An 18,092-nucleotide genomic window follows, 5' to 3' on the forward strand; every position below is an offset into this window, starting at 1 on the left:
AGTACAAAAGGAGGACAAGTAATCTCATATTGATACTCCCTTGAGCTATTATGACACTAATCCCTAAGAGATATATTTTGCATCATAACCTTTAATAAGCCCAATAGGCAATGACTTCTTCCTTTCTTTGTGGTTAATGAGGACAAAGAAAACATAGGATTTAAAGCGGTAACTATTACTTGAAAGATAACGCAACTATTTTTATTTTCACTTTTAATGAGAAATAATGTCCATGTAACATCACAATAGGAAAACTGAGGATATAAACTTTTGTTTAAACAATCATTGAAAAGTGATCAGAATCAATTATCTAATTATGCATTTACTATAGTATCTAATAAAATATTCATTTAGTAAATACAAATGTCTGTCTGTCCGTAAATATTTCAGAGGTTCCATACATGTATATTTCTCCAAGGTTATTTACATTTATACTTAAGTCCGAACTTATGGAACTGTAACAAGAGAAATAAATACAAACGTCCGTGTCCGAATTTGCCAAATAAATCAGTTTTGCACGTGAAATCAAAGCTCATTAATTATTTAAAGTTATTTCACTTGGGATAAAGATTTTGGCCATCAATTAATTAGGCATGTAAGGTCATTATCAAAATGAAACTACTACTATAAAATGCCCTGTGTTAAAGGTAAATCAAAACAAAACAAGACAAGGTTTTTGTATGTTTGAAAGTGTAATATGTTAAATATCATTATAAAACGTCTGTGAATAAAGGATAAAGGGAGGCGCACATGGATGGTTTTTATCAAAGAATGCAAAAACATCGGATGCAGAAATTCCGAAAAGGAGAACCCACTAAATGGTGATATCCAGTATTTTCTATATTATCAACCGAACTTTGAGATCAAAAGGGGCTCGCTCTTTATGTGCTGGATATTAAAATATAATTTCATCGCTCTTTTGTATCACAATAGTATACTTCTAATGTTTTGTGAGTGATAAACGCCGTAGCTTTTGATTTCAGAGATATGATTTGTTCTTATCTGTTCAATGATGTATTAGAAATGGTTCGTAAAATAAGCAGAAAAGTAATGAATAATAAATTATAAAATTGGATCGGAGAATCGGGAAGAACTAAAATTATTAAAGGGTTGTAAATACTAAATTAAATATGAATACCCTAAACAACTACATATTCAGTGCAACCTTCATCTGATACAACGGGAGGACCATTCGGTCGTGGTAACACATTTCTAGTTAGTATTCTGTCCTAGTATAAATTTCGCACTAGAACACGTGTCTCTCTCATATCACGTGAAATTGTATATATATTTTTTTCTTGTTGATATGTATTACTTAACATGCGTCATAGAAATATCACGATTTCATTATTCTTATGATTGAAATGATTTGGCCGATTTAACATTTTGTGGCTAATACATGTAGTATAGTAGGTGACCTACAACCATCTTGTTGTATTTAAGAACAAAACTTGCGTCCTGAAGCATCGTTCTTGATATAAAACGCCCCATCATTTAGTAAACACCACTTTCCATTCGGTTTCTTTTCTTCCAGAAAATTTGCTATGTCGGCCGATTGGTTTTTCGCTTTAATTCAAAATTTATGTTCCTTTGAGTTTTCTAACAGCTGCATTACAGAAAAACCCTTGTAACAGCACGATGCATCTTCAGTAGAACTCAAAATAGCCACTTATCGGTCAAACGAAATGGTGTACCCATCTACATAAATATGACAGATTTATTTCTTTCCAATTTTCCCCTTTTCAATTGACTTCCGGGAATGACATTTTGAAACTCGAATTCATTTTTGCCCCCTATGTGTTTATTTTTTTCCACATTTTTGCTTCTCCCACCTTGCTGTTTTCTTTGTGTCTTTAATTACAATTTGAAAATTTCTGTTATCAAAGTTTCCATTATTTTTTTTCCTTTGGATATAACAAGATAGCAGACAAGGTTACAACCATTTCTTAAGCATGTTTATCCCTATAGTTTTTTGTTTTGTTTTTTTTTAAATTTTACTTGAACTTACTCAAATTGCTTACTTGTGTAACTCTTTACCTTTTATAATAAATCATCTTTTTATCCGTATACTAGGGCTGTATTTTGTTTTGCTTATTTAAGGAATGACTCTTATAATTTTTTTTAATCTTAGAGGAAATAACCTAAATAACGTAGTGCACACAACGGGCATTGAGATTATTCCAAATAGAGCGAACAAATACAGTCATTCCTTGTATTTTAATTTTAGTATCAAAATTTAAGGAATAAATCAGCAAATAGTCACATTACAAAATTTGGTTTATTAGATGAGAGACAATTTTTTTATCCAATCAAAAACGTATTACATCTGAAAACAAATCATATCAAATTATTATACAAATTATTATTTCACAAAGAATTGTTAACTGGCTAATTACTGTGATAGGCAAGCTATGATAAGTAATACTGTCAAAACGGGTAACAAAACACACACATATCTACTCACGTTCATTTAACAATAACTTATCCCATAATTAAATGATAACATAACGGAAATAACAAAATTATTTCAAATATCTGTTAAGGAGGTAGACCTAGGGTAACTAAGAGACATGACTTTTGAAGTCAGTGATGTTTGTATTATATTCAATTTCACCAAAGGCTATCAAGCTTTCATTTGAAACAGTATGAAATCAGTCCAAGTTACTTTGATGTTTACATTAGATTGCTGCAAAATGCTGAATACAAACGCTCCAATGATTTGTAAGAGTTAAGTCCCTTACCCTAGGTTTACCTCCTTAAATATTGTCTGTCATGCCAAAGGACAAAGAAGCTGCATTATTGTTTGTAAAAATGATGAAGAGAAGTCCTTTCAACATCTTATGTGATGTCTACGTGCTAAGAGTTCTGTAGCGAACCATAATACAAGATGTAAACAATGACAGAAACAATCAAAGCCGAATGTAACACAAATGCGTGAAAAATGCTAATACAGCATAGAGAAATATGTTAATTTCATAGACAGATGTAGTGTTCAAGTAAAAGTAACTGAGGTAGACTCTTAATTATCAGTACTTGTATTATGTGTCAAAATATTAATAACAAATATAATTTATCATCTTTAAGTTCATTATTGAGGTCCCTTTTTTAATACGGAAGGAGCGCCAGCGACGTCCTACATATGTAGAATGTAAGACCAGAACTATGAATGGCTAAAAATTATTCTGACGGAAATGTTGAAATTTGTCGACACAGAAATAGACGATTGCGCAAGTGTTGATGCACTGTTTTGTTATTTTATACGACACTGAGCTCCGTCCATCATAGACACAGCTTAAAATCGTATTAATTTTAAGTAAGCTCTTTTAGATAGGCCCTATTTATCATATATTCACTTTAGAAATCAAAAAATCTTGCAAGAAGAAGGGAAGAAATCTACATTCACTGGAATGTATATAGGCGAAACTAATATAGGAGAAAGGAGTAGGTTTCGGTAAGGCCCTATTTTGGCCCCAGTATTCAACGTTTTTGAATTATTTGTTTTCGTCTATACAAGATAGTTTATTTGAAAGGATAATGGTTGTAGTAAATACATCTCTGCGGATTTTGGCCAAATCATGAATGTTTTTGACTTAATAGCGGTCAAAATTAACAAAACATTAGTGAAATCTTCAATTTTGATGCATTTTTGCATATATTTTTCGATGGTTGTTGCCTAAAACAGAAGTGGCCGCATCCGCGTTTATCCAAAATATTGACATATATGTTGTATCTTTCAATACAACACAATATATATAAAGATCAAGAATGAACAAGCATACAGCCACATTTGATTTTTCACAAAAACCGTCCAAAATATGCTGAAATATTGAGATTTTATGTATTTTTCATTATTTAGGCAATTTTGTTTGTGCCACTATGACGAGATGCTTTTCTGTTTTGGTCTAAATCTAATCGAACTGGCTGATGTAAACACTTATGTGTACAAAAAAAGAGAAAAAAATCTTTATTTTGAACAATTTCAAATTTTGAGGCCAAATTTGGCCAAAACCGAACCTTCTCTTTCACTTAAAGTCTTGGTTCATGAAGACAGAACTTAAATGACAAGATATACGACATACATTATTGCAAAGATATACCACGCTTACGCTAAAATACAATTGGAAAGGGTAAGAGCCAATCTGTAATTAAGAGAAAAAGTAACAAATGGGTATACACTGTGTGTTTTGATAATACATGTAACAATAAGTTTGTCTACCACGTACATCCGTTACAAGTAGACTGGTAAAATATTACGGGGAGCAACCAGAGGAATGTCTATCAAGACTCCCTGATAATGATGTCTCTAAAGATGAGTCAATTTTTATAGGACTGCCCACGCTATGATGATATTAGAAAAAAATGGCGACATTGTTCAAGTATTGGCTTATCAAATATTGCATTGACGAAAACTGAATAATCTGATTTAAATGTTTCCTAGAAAGATCGCGAAATATACTGTTGAGGCTTTCATGAGAAGACGAAGTGTGGTTCATAGTTAATAGCCATAACGAATACTAATATTTTACTCTGATGCAAAATTCTTAACCTAATTCATTATTGGCAGTTAATTTTATTTTTGTACAAATTTAAACAAAGCCAAATCCGTGAATTGAAACTTTTCGAAAAATTTGAAGACGACTTATAGGTTCTTTGGGCCGGGTGTACAAATTTATATGTTATTAATAAACACATGTCACTGCAAATGATAATGCACTTTCCAATTTCATAGCTCAAACTTAAATATGATTTACCAAACAAATTAGACAGAGTGTTCCTTCATTTTCTTAAAAAGCCTTTTACAGTTTGTTTTTCTGGAAGAAATTAATTGGTTTCTGCATATAAACCTGATCTTTATATTATGTAAAAAAAACTGAATGTAATGTGTAACTCTTCGCCTACTTGATTCAGTCTGTGGTAATCTGAAATTATATCTATTTATCTTTGTTCTAATTTGAGTTGATGAGCACTAAATCTGATTTTACACTATGCTATTACTTTGTAAGTAAGTCTCGCTGAACCGGTACATTTATCTGTTCAGGGGTCAGTCGAAGATAGACTTTCGCTATGGTAAATAAATTTCTCACTATTCATTGAAGACAATAGGCTGCGTTTGGTTCTTTTTTTAAATTGTTGTCTTATTGAAAAACTCCCCGTCTCTGATTTTTCTTTAAATTCAAATTGTCTTACTTTAATGATTTTTTCATCTGTTTGCACTCGAAATCAATATCCAATAAAATTATCATTAATACTGATGATAAGATTAGTAATATCTAATATTCTAAAACAAAAGTACAGAGAACAGCGTGTAGACAAAAAAATTGTCAAACTTTATCTCAACAACATATATCATGTTTACAATAATTCTAAGCAAGGCATTTAACTGTGTTCTGTTACCGGAAGAAATCACAATTCGTAGCAACAAGGATATATGTCTTGTCATTGCCTCTGTGACAAAGTCTTTCTCGGTCTTAAATAATGATTATCATTTTCGCTCAAATGTAGTTCTGTTTAGATTTTTAGAAGAAAAAAAAAACGCGCATAATTACTTCATATCGTACCATTATATTTTAGAATTCAAAATAAATGCAATGTAAATCATAGCAACTTTTATCAGTCTTTAGTGATACCGAATTTATTTTTTTATATTATGCAGTTCTAAAGGATCATAGTCATGCTCTTCTTTTGCAGGTAAATTCAAAGTAAAAACTTTTGATACTTTTTATTGTGCCAATAGTATTTTGAGTACGAACAGCTTTTATACTTCTATGTAATATTTTGAAGCTTTAGTGATCAATATGACAAAAATTAAGCGTAAAACATTTAAGCCTTTAAGGTGGTAAAAACTCATTTAAATTTAAAACATAGAAGAAACCTAATCAAAATGGTCACAGTCTCTTGATTTTGAAGTTGTGTTTTGACTCTGGGTATTTGAAGCTCATAAAGTAAAGTAAAACAAAAGAAGGAAGAAAAAGCTACTATGAAAAATGATTACTTTTATTTTATGTTACAGCTATATTTTTATTAACTTGGAAAAATACCAAAGAGAACATCCTTGCTGGTGTCACAAATACAAAGAATTTTCAGCACAAGAACTGTTTTTTTCATCTATATTCATATTCATCTAGTTCTTTGCAAAAATGAGTACTTGTCAAAAACAAATATAATTCGTAGTCAAAAAGGGTTTTACGACCTGGTGTTTTACTCAATATTAGTTACGAAAAACAATTCGTTCAAGTAATGAATTATAAAAAAATATTTACTGTTCATAGCTAGATATACCACGTGTTATGAACAGGTATATATGTACTGCTAAAATTATAATAAACAGTTATGATATACATTTTATATATATTTAATATATTATGATAACAGGAAAGAAAATTGAGGTATTTGTTAAATATCAAGACTATTAAAAGTTCAATAAATATGAGTTTGTCATACAATATCATAATTTTTTTTTGGTTCTTCATTTATGATATGATCATTGACCCATATGCTTTAAAGGCACTGTATTAAAAATTTGAAACCGATTTTATAATCAAAGTTCAAAGTTCGGAATATTGTGACAAAATGATCAAACAACATGAAGATGGTGTAAAATGAATGATGAGTTTATTTGGTTAAAGTGCTACCTCAAAGTGGTATATTGTAATTGATATACGAAACTCTCCTGTCGAAACCACATTAAGTGGTTGTTCTATATTATTAAAGCATTTGACATAACTGATTGATAAAGGTATGTCACACATAAAAAGAAATATATATGACAGGAAATAAATTCTGTAACCAGATAATTCAAAGAACAGTTTTGGTTTATCAATTAACAAGTTCATTTTCAAAATGTTTTTATATTAAATTAATATTTCATCCACAATTGTATAAGTAATTAAAGTAAGTATTTTTTATGAGAGTAACCTGTGTGAACATAATTCTCTATGTGCAACTAATCTTTTCGATTCATACACCCGGTCCATTCATACACCCGGTCCATTTTACATGTAAGTCATTTTTCAATTTATACACCCGGTCCATTTTACATGTAAGTCATTTTTAAAGCGTCCTCGTAAGTGTTTATCACAGTTGCAAAAGAAGAAAGACTGTGTTATGAGAAACTTCGATAACTTCAATTACTTAAAGTATTGGAAATGTAAGATTTGAAGATTAAAAAGAAAACTGAATACTTGATTTTGAGGATTTTAAATTGTCAAAACACCTTTTATACAATATACAACGACGATGTATAAAACCATTTAAAGAAATACGTACATTAATTATCACTTTTTACCATATTATTCCATGCTTATTCATATCTAATCACAAATCGGTGTTGTTATATATATATATGATTTTATCAATTTGAAGATAATTTTTGTACCGCACTAATTAAGGGCACATTGTAGCTTTTTAATAATTTACTATATTCAAACCACTAACTAGGCAACTGGTATGAATTTTATCGGTATATAGTATGTATAGTGTCTGTATCTTACTGGGAGATTAATAAATTGTTTCAAAAGAAATAATTAAGAAAAAAATCCACATATAACTACACATTTAATTTTTTTTATAAAATGCAAAAACTCCTTAACGGCAAGTGCGATATACACCATAGTCATGATCTGTTCTTTATGGTCCAAAACACCGATTTAATATTTTTGCACAGATTTAGTTGAATGGTGTAAATGCATAAATGTCTTGAACGAATGCCCTGACGTTAATGACATTCAGAGCCAACATTTCTCTGTGATTTTTTACAATATTATTCATATGAGTATCTTCCTTCACCATTACAATACATTTCGTCGTTTAATCATATTTTTTTCGTGTATCTAACAAAATTAACGAACACTGGAATACAAAATATCGTACAAAGAACAGAAAAAAATCAAAGAAAAATTTGAATGATTTTTAGAACTCGACATCCATCTGATTTTAAGTAAAAAAGAGCAATATTTCTCTATATATTTTAAGTATATCACTTGATTATTATTGTAACATATGGTAACATCTAAAGTAGTTGAAATAATAAGAATGTTGTTGGTCTTTGAACTCTGATAGTCATGTTGAATTATGTCTATTTTAAAATGGCCGATTTATTGATGTAATGATGGTTCTATATTTGCAACACTGTTTTATTGCTATGTAAAATGACAAGATCAACCTGAAGTATATTACAGCACGACTTTTCCAAAACGTTACATCTATTATATATGCTATTTATTCAAAGAATTCGAATAATATAGGAAAATGCGAAAAAAAATTCTGTGTAGACTGTTATTATCCTAATGTCTTATTTGTAAACAACAGCTTGTAAATACTATGTGACATATTTTATAATTTCTACGGTATAATTCAGTTACAAATGATCAAAATATTTGATGTTTCACCGACTTGGTCGATGAATGTCCATAAATATATTTAAAACACTCGATAATCAATTCTAGGAAATTCCTTACATATCTTTTATTCATTACCAGCATGTTATTCGTGCACATCATAATAAGCTAAAACTGAGCATGTTACTCCAAACAAATGTTACAAGACATGTTCTACATATTTGCAGTTTTTTTTAGAAAGTAAAAAAAAGTGTGTTTATATTGTTTTTTGCGATAACATTTGATTAGAAAATGGTTTTCTTGTTTCATAAAATATTAGCTATAGTAGCATTGTGTTACCCGAGGCTTTGTGCTCGAGGCTTTGTACTCGAGGCTTTGTACTCCAGGCTTTGTACTCCAGGCTTTGTACTCGAGGCTTTGTACTCCAGGCTTTGTGCTCCAGGCTTTGTACTCGAGGCTTTGTGCTCGAGGCTTTGTTTGCTCATAAGCTGTCATATACTTTATGTAATGGATCTGGTTGAGTTCGATTAATTGATACTTTTTCATTTTGTATTGAAATAGTTCGATACAATCCCCGGTATATGAAAAAGAACTACAGAATTAAAAGATACTCATTCCTGAAGAATGAGATTTTCTTTAAGATGTTAACAGATATCACATACACATTTCTTTAACATTTACCTTTTGTATCACCGAGAATACACTGGATGCCATTAACTTGGTCAGTCTAGATGTCCAGCACCAATACCACTGGTGGTAGTTATGATATAAAAGATAGAATGTTTTAGTCTTCGTAATATTTATTTTCCCCCTTTTACCTAATAAACATTTAAATTTATAAAAAAAAAACGATGATACTGAGCATGATAGTTCTTAGAGTAATTGAAAGAAAATTAGCAAACAATATTACAAAGTAAAAATAAAACAATGTAACATGATAAATATAGATATAGAAATGGATTGAACGGCATCAATTGACAATCATTGTACGACCTCTGCATGTTCCAGTGGATTAATTTTTAAAGGTAACATATGATGCTTGTTTTGTCTTTGTAACCCTTGCTACGATGCGAACTAATCGTGTGTCTTTTCAAGTAATTTACGATATATCTCATTTTTGGTTTGGTGTCAATATTTGTTGATAATGTTCTCTCGTATATTTTGTCAAATGAATAAGAAGCGAGATGTGAGAAGTTAAAAAAAATCGTCAAATGTCTCATTATAGCTAAATGACATAGGTAAATACAATAAATGAAAGAACAAATGAAAGAAAAATCCCGTACCACAAAAATTATAAAACATGTTTTGTGCTCACTAATGAAGTACACATGAAAATAAATGCCAGTCAAAGACGTTTCATACTGTAGACAAGTAAAGCTCCAACCTAATATAAGCGACCAAAACCCTTTTCATTTTAAATTTGAGTTAATAAAGGTTTGTGTTTTCTATATACTAGTATATGTATATTCTAGAAGAAAGAATTGCTCATATGGAAGTAAAAATTAACTATAAATAATGACTATATTGCATTTCATTTACGTGTTGGTACTGATAAATTGGCATGTCTTATACATGTATTTCTTCTATTCATGTTCTTTTCTTCTCATTGTGAAACTCCTCTTGCTCGTGCATGCTCCTAATTTAAAAATAAGATATATAATGTTATAATAATGATAATAATAGTTGAAATAATAGATTTAGGTCAAATGCATACCTATGTTAAAATGTAAGACAAATAAAGTAAAATTAATTACAGTTGGTTGGCAGATGTGTTGTACATCAAGGATTGCTAGGTTTATAAAGTACAAAACAAAGTATTAATAATAGTCGATATCATTTACAATACATTTTTTATTGCATCTATTGTTACTGATGTTCAGTTCTAGTGGTCAGAATTCAGTGGTTCGTCTATGTTTTGTCGTGAAACATTTCGTCGTTGGTAGGTAAATGTAAGGGACAACCAATGTATCTTTAGTTTAAATATATTTATTCAGAAAAGAAACACACATATTATATTACAATACGAAAAAGATGTCTTACAAGATCTTGAAACAAGGTTAAAGCTTTTATATGTCCAGTTCCAATGTATCTTTATTACAAATTTATATAAGTGATCAAAAGCAATTGGTAACGACGACTAAAATGGAGATTAAAATATAAATAAAGATGAGGAATAATTGCTACAGTTGATAAAAAAGACTCAAATAATGACAGTTTTGACGTATTGCAGTATCAAACATTAATATAATATATGAATATGAATTTATGTGTAAACATTTTTCAATAGATTCTGTGGGTTTCCAGCTTTTTGATATTTATAGCTTGCTTGTATTTCAAAGACGTTGTTTCTCATGATGTCCTACAACAATATGAAAAATTATACTTCAGCCAAAGCTTATATCAAGTTCAGGGTTAATGTTGCAAATTTATATAAATATACCATTTGTACTAAAAAATCTTTTCCTGTTGAATCACCAAAAGTTAATTTGATTGACATAGATAATTGTTCTGACACTAGGCGATTGTTGAAGTGGACGACCATAATTAACATGAGCAACTCAAAATGAGTAGGCCACTTTTTACTCACGTTTTTCTTTACGTTTAAAGAATAGAAATAATTCTATTATCCAAATAATGGTTTTAATAATAAAAATCATACAGACATTATTCATCTGACTACATGTACATTCAATTCAATTGTAATATTTTAATTTTACATAAATTGGCATCTGCTGTGATTTTTGGACAGGACATAAAGCTTAATACGATTAACATGTCAGGGCATAGTTAATACTGTCATCGAATATTCAAAAGCTTTGTCCGCGTCTAATTAAGTTTATGCACTTAATAACGTTCCTAACCAGCCCTTTTAGTGTAGATATACCAACATTTGTAAAGAGTCATAGATCTTTTGCCTCATTAAATAAATTATGGAAATGTGGACAGATCTAACTGGACAATTTATCATTAAATTATATTTATCTTCGGTTTCGTCTTTTAAAAACAATTGGTCACATTGTAAATAATAATTCTTTGTAAAAAAAATCGTAACGATGCCTTTCTGAATTTAGTTTATGGCCACTCCCTGCAATTCCTATTTTTTCATAAGGCGATTCTCTATTAAACATTTATAAATAAATATATAAGATTCTTGCGAGAAACATTTTTGTATTTTGAATTTAGTTTTCTTTTTAGGGAAGATAGATTCATTATTTGTTTTTCTCTTTACTAATTCTTGTTTCTTTGAAACATATTTCCATGAATCATAAAATTACGTTAAAACAGATTTTGGAATGAAGATTTTATTCGCTGTTGTTGATGCATTTGTTGTTGAATGAATGATTGATTGATTGATTGTTGGGGTTTAACGCCCAAGCAGCAATATTTCAGCTATATTCAGGCGATGAACATGAAATAGGTGATAAAATGAACATGAAATGATGATGAAATGAAAATGGGGTGGGACACATGGATAATGGGGTCGACAAATTTTGAGTGTCACTGGAAATTTGGAGAGATGGGTAGTGTCGGGCAATTTAGCCTCCTGTGGCGGAGCCCTATGGTTCCTATTCCGGGAGAATACCACAGAAGGGTTCTTTAACGTGCGAGGAACGTGGCATCTTTCCCGACACGTTGCACCACTTTGGTTTGCGGTCAGGTTTTCCGTATTATGGCCTGACGACCCCAGCATGAAACATGTCAGGGTTACCCCGTTCCACCACCTGGGGCACACAACCCAGTTGCTCTGTGGGCAGAACGCCCTAGCCCCCAGTCAGGGTTCTGAACACTATTTAGTCGCCTTTTACGACAAGCTTAGCGCTGCTGCGGGCCTATTCTTTTGACACCCGGACACGCACGGGGCCATTTGTTGTTGAAATTACTATGAAAGAAAAAGAGAACATCAACTCGGAATGACGGAAAAAACGTAATTTAAATGATAAATTTTATGGAAAAAAATTATTGTATAGTATTAACCACGTAATATAAGGATACAAAATATCTGTATTTGAAATGAAAGCACCCACACACATACATACGTAAAAACACATGCTTTTGTTTTTTTTTATATTTTAACAAATTATCAATATAAATAGGAATTGTTGTGAACTACCTAACCCAAAAATTCGCATCACAATGATGTTGCGTCTTATCAGTATCATTTGTTTGCACAAACCCTGTGACCAATTAAACTGTTAAGTTAATTATAATTTCTGCTGAGAATGTATTCCACATGTTAGGATTTTGTAATGTCCATTTTTGCCCTGAATTTGGATGTATGTATTTTTTAAAGGAAATTTTAGTTTTACTATTGAAACTCTGTAATAATTACATTCATTATATTTCTATATGTTTTATATACCAAACATAAATTAATAAGTGTTGTTTAACAATGGTGACTAGTTTGTACTCTGCATTTATGATCAAATAAAAAAGATTGCAATGAATATTCTCTTGTGTGTTCTTTAATCTTAAAGTCTCATACACAGGGGCGGATCCAGACATTTTATAGGGAGGGGGGTCTGATCCAGAATTAATGAAAGATTCAGGCTATCATGTGCCTATTTTTGCCTTAATTTTTCTCAATTAACAAAATTTTCCCACAAAAGGGTCTGGTTTCTAGGGTTGAAACCATCCCCAGGGGTCACCGCTAAAACTTGTACATAGAGGAAATTAGTTGTGTTCATATAATTCATTGGAACTAAAATTTGCGTCACAGGCAGAATTATAATTGACTTGACAGTTTAACTGGTCATACAGCTTATGAAAACGCATGATACTGATAAGCCCCAACATCATTTTGATGCTAATTTTTGGGTTTAGTTGTAAGACTGTGAACATGAATACTTTTTTTCAAAAATTTATTATAAAGAAAGGTATATTTCTGAAGGAAAGGTATATATGATTTGTTTAAGGTCATTGATAATTTTACAAATCATTATATTAGTAGGAAATGGTCCTATAATTAATCAATATTCGTATACCATTACGATAAAATAATTATTTAAAGACGATTTATTGGCACTTTTAAAATCAACAATAGGAAATCTATAGGGTTAATCTTCAGAGTTAATTTTAATACGATAGAGCTGGAAAGGGACTTAACCGAATGTTTCCGACTTAGAACGAACAAGTAACTACATCTATGAACATGTTTGAGCATGAAATGACATGATAAAACAACACTGTGATCGTATCAAGCATGTCGAGTTATTTTTAGAAATTAAAATCCCATTCTATATAAAAATCATGTACATTGTACAGTATCTAGGTCACTATATAGATAATCTATATATATAATACATACTTGAGGACTGTATTGATAAAAGCGAGACAGTAATATTCTTATCGGGAAATTTTGAAATAAAATGAATTGAAAACTTGAACCATTTACTTTCGAGGTGGGGGATACTAGAATAAAAAATATAATCTAGCGCAACATTTGAGACAAAATGAGTTTCCATATAAATTCTCTTGTACTTATCATATTGCTGAAAATAATATGATCTGCATTTAATCCTTCCAGAACCGTTTAGAAAAATCAGATTTGAAAACTTATTCATTGCTTTATATATTCATATATATTTAATATTTTTACCTTAAAAACGTATAACGGTCTTTGTACCTAGTTAATATCTTTTGATTTCCGCTAGAATCTTTGTTCCCTTGATTAATCTTTCAAAACCTGAATGATTTTTACATGTTTAAATATTGATTGATAGTTTTTTTTTATAATTCTAATTAGTAGGATCAGTGTTTATCATGTAAATGCATTTCACTGACACTCAGAAATATAGATATCTTTGTTTAAATTCATCTGCACAGTTCTTTTATATATATCTTTAACGTAAATGATGTAAAGTTTGATAGGAGTTCGACCATAGTTATACAGAAAAAGACTATCAAAGAAATGCTAAAGCATGAAAACCATCATTCCAATGAACAAGTTCGTATTTAATCAAAATTTATCATATCATTTTAAAGATAATTCTATAAACACAAATAAAGATGCAGTTACAAATTTTAACATCTTTCCTGTAGATGTAATTGTTTACACTCTCGTAGAACTATCTCAGTTCCAAATATCGAAGTTTAAATATACAACGCTTTCCAACGTCCTTCCATGAAGTTTTTTTTTATCGAATTTGCCTTACACATTGACTTCCTCCCTTTTTGTGTGGTTTGGCTTCATTTTATGTATCCACGATTAATATATTTGCATTTCAGTAGAGTCATTTCTTGTCCTTTAAAACTTTTAATAAAAGTTGGATAAGAGAATTCCGCATCTGTGTCAACTTCTCAATATCTAGTTTTAATTGTATGTTCCTTTTCTGCTCTTCCTCGAGGTCCTGGAAGTAAAAAAAAAGCATAAATCTACATTTCATATTAAGTTTAATTTTTTTATTTGATAATCATTGTTAAGATACTAAAGTTTGGTTTTCTTAGGTAGATCTAATTCAAGTTTATTCTTATAATTTAATCTCAAATATTTAATTTGACTTTTTAAAATAACACATGATTTTTTTTAATTCAATGCTGATTATAATGTTAATTGTACTGATTTGATAAAATTATTTACCATGAGAAGAATGTTGTGTTTTGCCTTGGACCTTTCTCTAAAACGTTTGGCGGCATTTCGATTCTGTTCTCGTCGCCTGTTTAATTTTTCTGGATCAAACGTTTTCTGAAATTTATGACAAAAAAAACTTTACTTGTATTACTTCTTTCCATTCAAGTTTGTTGCTTCAAAATTTAAAAAAAATGAACATTGGACTTATTTAGATTTCATTTTATTTAGGGATTTGATTATAAAACTAAATGAATTGCTGTTGATATTATGAATATATTTAAAACAAGTCTGATTTCTTCCTGCATATGTAGTGGAAATGTTTGTAATTTTGTGCTTGTAACAATTATATTACGTACGCTTATATTTTTTCGAAATAGTATGGCTAAACAAAAATAATCAATTACGTTACCAAATTAATTAAATAAATATTTATTATTACAAAATGGTTCGTAAAGCATGCATGTAAGCAAATTATTCCTTAAATTTAAGATTTAAAAATTAATAGCTTGACACTCGCAATAACCAGCATTTATTACCTCAGGTACACTTTGAGTTGTAAATGTCACCTGAAGTTCATCTTGTCCAAGTGAAAGTCTACGGGACTGAATCAGGCATTTCAACTCTTCTTTAATAATGGGTGTCAGACTCCCAGTTTCCAAAGCGTGGTTTGTTGCTCTAATCAACTCTCTATCATTTATTTCTTCAATGTCTTCAAAAAATACGTTTTGTGGTTGCGCAACAAGAGCCATGTTTGTAGTCTGGTGTATCAATACTATAATCCCGCGTTTTCATAAAGTCTCGACCAACCAAACGCGAGTTCAAAAGTCGTGGAAATTTCCTACCTTGTCACGATTCTGCATCTCCAAAATTTAATGTGACGGCGGTTATCTGATTTAAAAAATATATATACAAAAAAAAATATGCCTTACCTGTTTTTCTGAACAACTTCTATGTTTATTCCCTATGAAAATACATATTGTTACTATTTGATGAACTTTGCATTTTCCCAAATATAATCGTTACTATTTTTCTCAGTTTAAATACATTACATCAGCAATTGATATAGCCCAAGTTATGTATATGTCCAAACAAAGCCAAAGGGGAATAACTCTAATCATTTTGACGGGTCCAATTTATTGTTGAAAAGTGAAAATTAACTAATTTTGAGATACATGTACTTTGTTCAAAAATATGGACAACAGTTGCATTACTTTGCATTAACTAAAAATTTATTTTAAGTTAAAACTATTTGAAGCATTTCAAGTGTTACTATTATTTTATTTTCAGAAAATTTCAACAAAAAAGACAGTGTATTGTGAAAGTATTTGTAAAACTACCGAAGCAGGATACCTATGGATTGAGGAAGTGAGAGAACTACTGTATAAAAAATTAAAATAAAAATACTTAATCGTCATAGATTACACACAGGACTTTTCACTTTACCCGAAATCTATTTAAATTCTTTCCCTCGTCTTTTTAAGATAAGGAAAACGTTTAATAATTGTTTGGCTAATACGACTTATGAATTATAATAAGTCCTTATATAGTATTGACAACAACAACAAAAAAGAATATTTTCAATATTTCAACCAAATGAAAAGGTCAGCAAATCGGGGTCAGTACTAACACCACACTAGTCACTGGAGTTCACAACAAATTGAATGACCTTTTACCTGTAAGGATGAATTGTGAAAAATGAATTCAAAATTATGCCAACGAACGATTTAACATACTAGCAAGGATGAACCTATGAACTGATACAACCATACAAATCAACAGTGGACAAAGAAAGATAGTATTTAAAAAACCGTTTCGGTGTTAACAACAAGCGGAGGCTTAAAGTATAAACACAATCCATGCTCACTTGAATCTGGTTTTAGTTTCGATATATTCTTATTTTGTTTCGGAACTAAGTCACTGCCTTTTTCGTAAATGTACAATTATAAAAAAGAAACTGCTCAAAAGCACTATTTTCAATGAACAGCATACATATCCAAGCTAGAAACAAATATTGATTAGTGAATATAAATTATATGTGAGAACAGAAAACATATACTTCCAAAACGATTACTATAACTATTGTATTCATTATTGCATGTTTTATAAAGTGAGTTTACGTAGCATTCCAGCTAAGAATCATGCACAAAGTGATACATGGGTGAAAAGCCTACATATTTTTATTTTTGATATTTTGTTTAAAATGCTTCAGTCAACAGAAATTAAGATTTGATTTTTCGCATAAAACTGTGCTCATAGGAGATAAAAATTGTATCAAATGCACTGTAAAATTCAAAATTAAGGGAGATAACTCTGTAAATGACACTCAAATACAATAGAATCGATTAGATTTTTAATGTTGATTATCTCTTAAGAGCAGGTAGATTTGAATGAATAGTTACACATTTCATAATATAGACCCATAAAACAACTTAATTACAAAATAAAAATATGTAGCCTTTTTTGGGGTGTACCACATTTTTTCAGATTTTGCATGATTCTTACAAAGACAGCTACTTAAAGTGTTTTCATACACATTTTTGGCCACCTGTAGCGAGTTAAAAATGTGTGCACAGTAAACTTGTCCTTCACCTGTTTTACATGAAAAACAGTCATTTGGAGTATTTAGGAAAAAAAACAAAATAATCTGCCCACCTGTTTGGTGTACAAAGAACGGGCATGCTCAAAGTACAAAAATATCACGGATAAAATATTCGGTTATTATTCCCTCCTTACAAAAAAAAAGAAAGAAAAAAAAACAAAGGATTTTCTCATAAGAAAGAATAGGAAACAAAATAGTCATGATACAAACTAGATAGCCACAATCACAGAATTCCAACAGATTGGTATGTAACGGACATTCAAACCGGAACTTTGTACGCGTGCTATATAGTTCACATGTGTACTATAACATGTCATAAATTGTTTTTTTATTATTATTACTAAAGAAAATGTGTATTTTTCATGCTATAATATGTATCAACGTAATAATTGCCTCTGACATCTAAATGCCTTCACATGTCCATGATTGGATAATGGATATTCTTATAAAACGGAATAGCAGTTACTAATGGTTTAAAAGGAGAAAGAGGGAAAAAATTACCTCATTTTAATTGGAAGTAAATATAATAGCTCATTATATTTTGATGCTGCTTTTACCTGCGTCACCAACAGTGAAAACAGGTCTAGTA

The 18,092-nt window shown here is 30.2% G+C and overlaps 1 protein-coding gene and 2 long non-coding RNA genes across 3 annotated transcripts in view; 1 reads left to right on the forward strand and 2 right to left on the reverse strand.

Annotated features, from left to right (window-relative positions):
- Window positions 1-17,866, forward strand: part of LOC148625228 (uncharacterized) — a 37,875-nt gene extending 20,009 nt beyond the window's left edge. Inside the window, exon 4 of the long non-coding RNA XR_015919878.1 lies at window positions 16,192-17,866. This is a non-coding gene — a long non-coding RNA (uncharacterized LOC148625228). The remainder of the gene's footprint in view (window positions 1-16,191) is intronic.
- On the reverse strand, window positions 9,018-15,992 carry LOC148625230 (uncharacterized). The gene is made up of 3 exons (XR_015919881.1): window positions 15,834-15,992; window positions 9,876-9,972; window positions 9,018-9,086 (listed from the first exon to the last, which is right to left on the reverse strand). It is a non-coding gene; the product is annotated as an uncharacterized LOC148625230 (long non-coding RNA).
- LOC148625231 (uncharacterized) lies at window positions 14,268-15,787 on the reverse strand. The gene is made up of 3 exons (XM_088568626.1): window positions 15,441-15,787; window positions 14,914-15,018; window positions 14,268-14,683 (listed from the first exon to the last, which is right to left on the reverse strand). Exons 1-3 carry the CDS (start codon window positions 15,651-15,653, stop codon window positions 14,567-14,569), a joined length of 435 nt encoding a protein of 144 aa, XP_088424752.1. The 5' UTR covers window positions 15,654-15,787; the 3' UTR covers window positions 14,268-14,566.
- Window positions 17,867-18,092: the final 226 nt, after the last annotated feature.

This window comes from Perna viridis, chromosome 2 (genome assembly GCF_037379345.1).
Source record: "Perna viridis isolate PV_CMFRI_1.1 ecotype Kerala chromosome 2, ASM3737934v1, whole genome shotgun sequence".
NCBI lineage: Eukaryota > Metazoa > Mollusca > Bivalvia > Mytilida > Mytilidae > Perna > Perna viridis.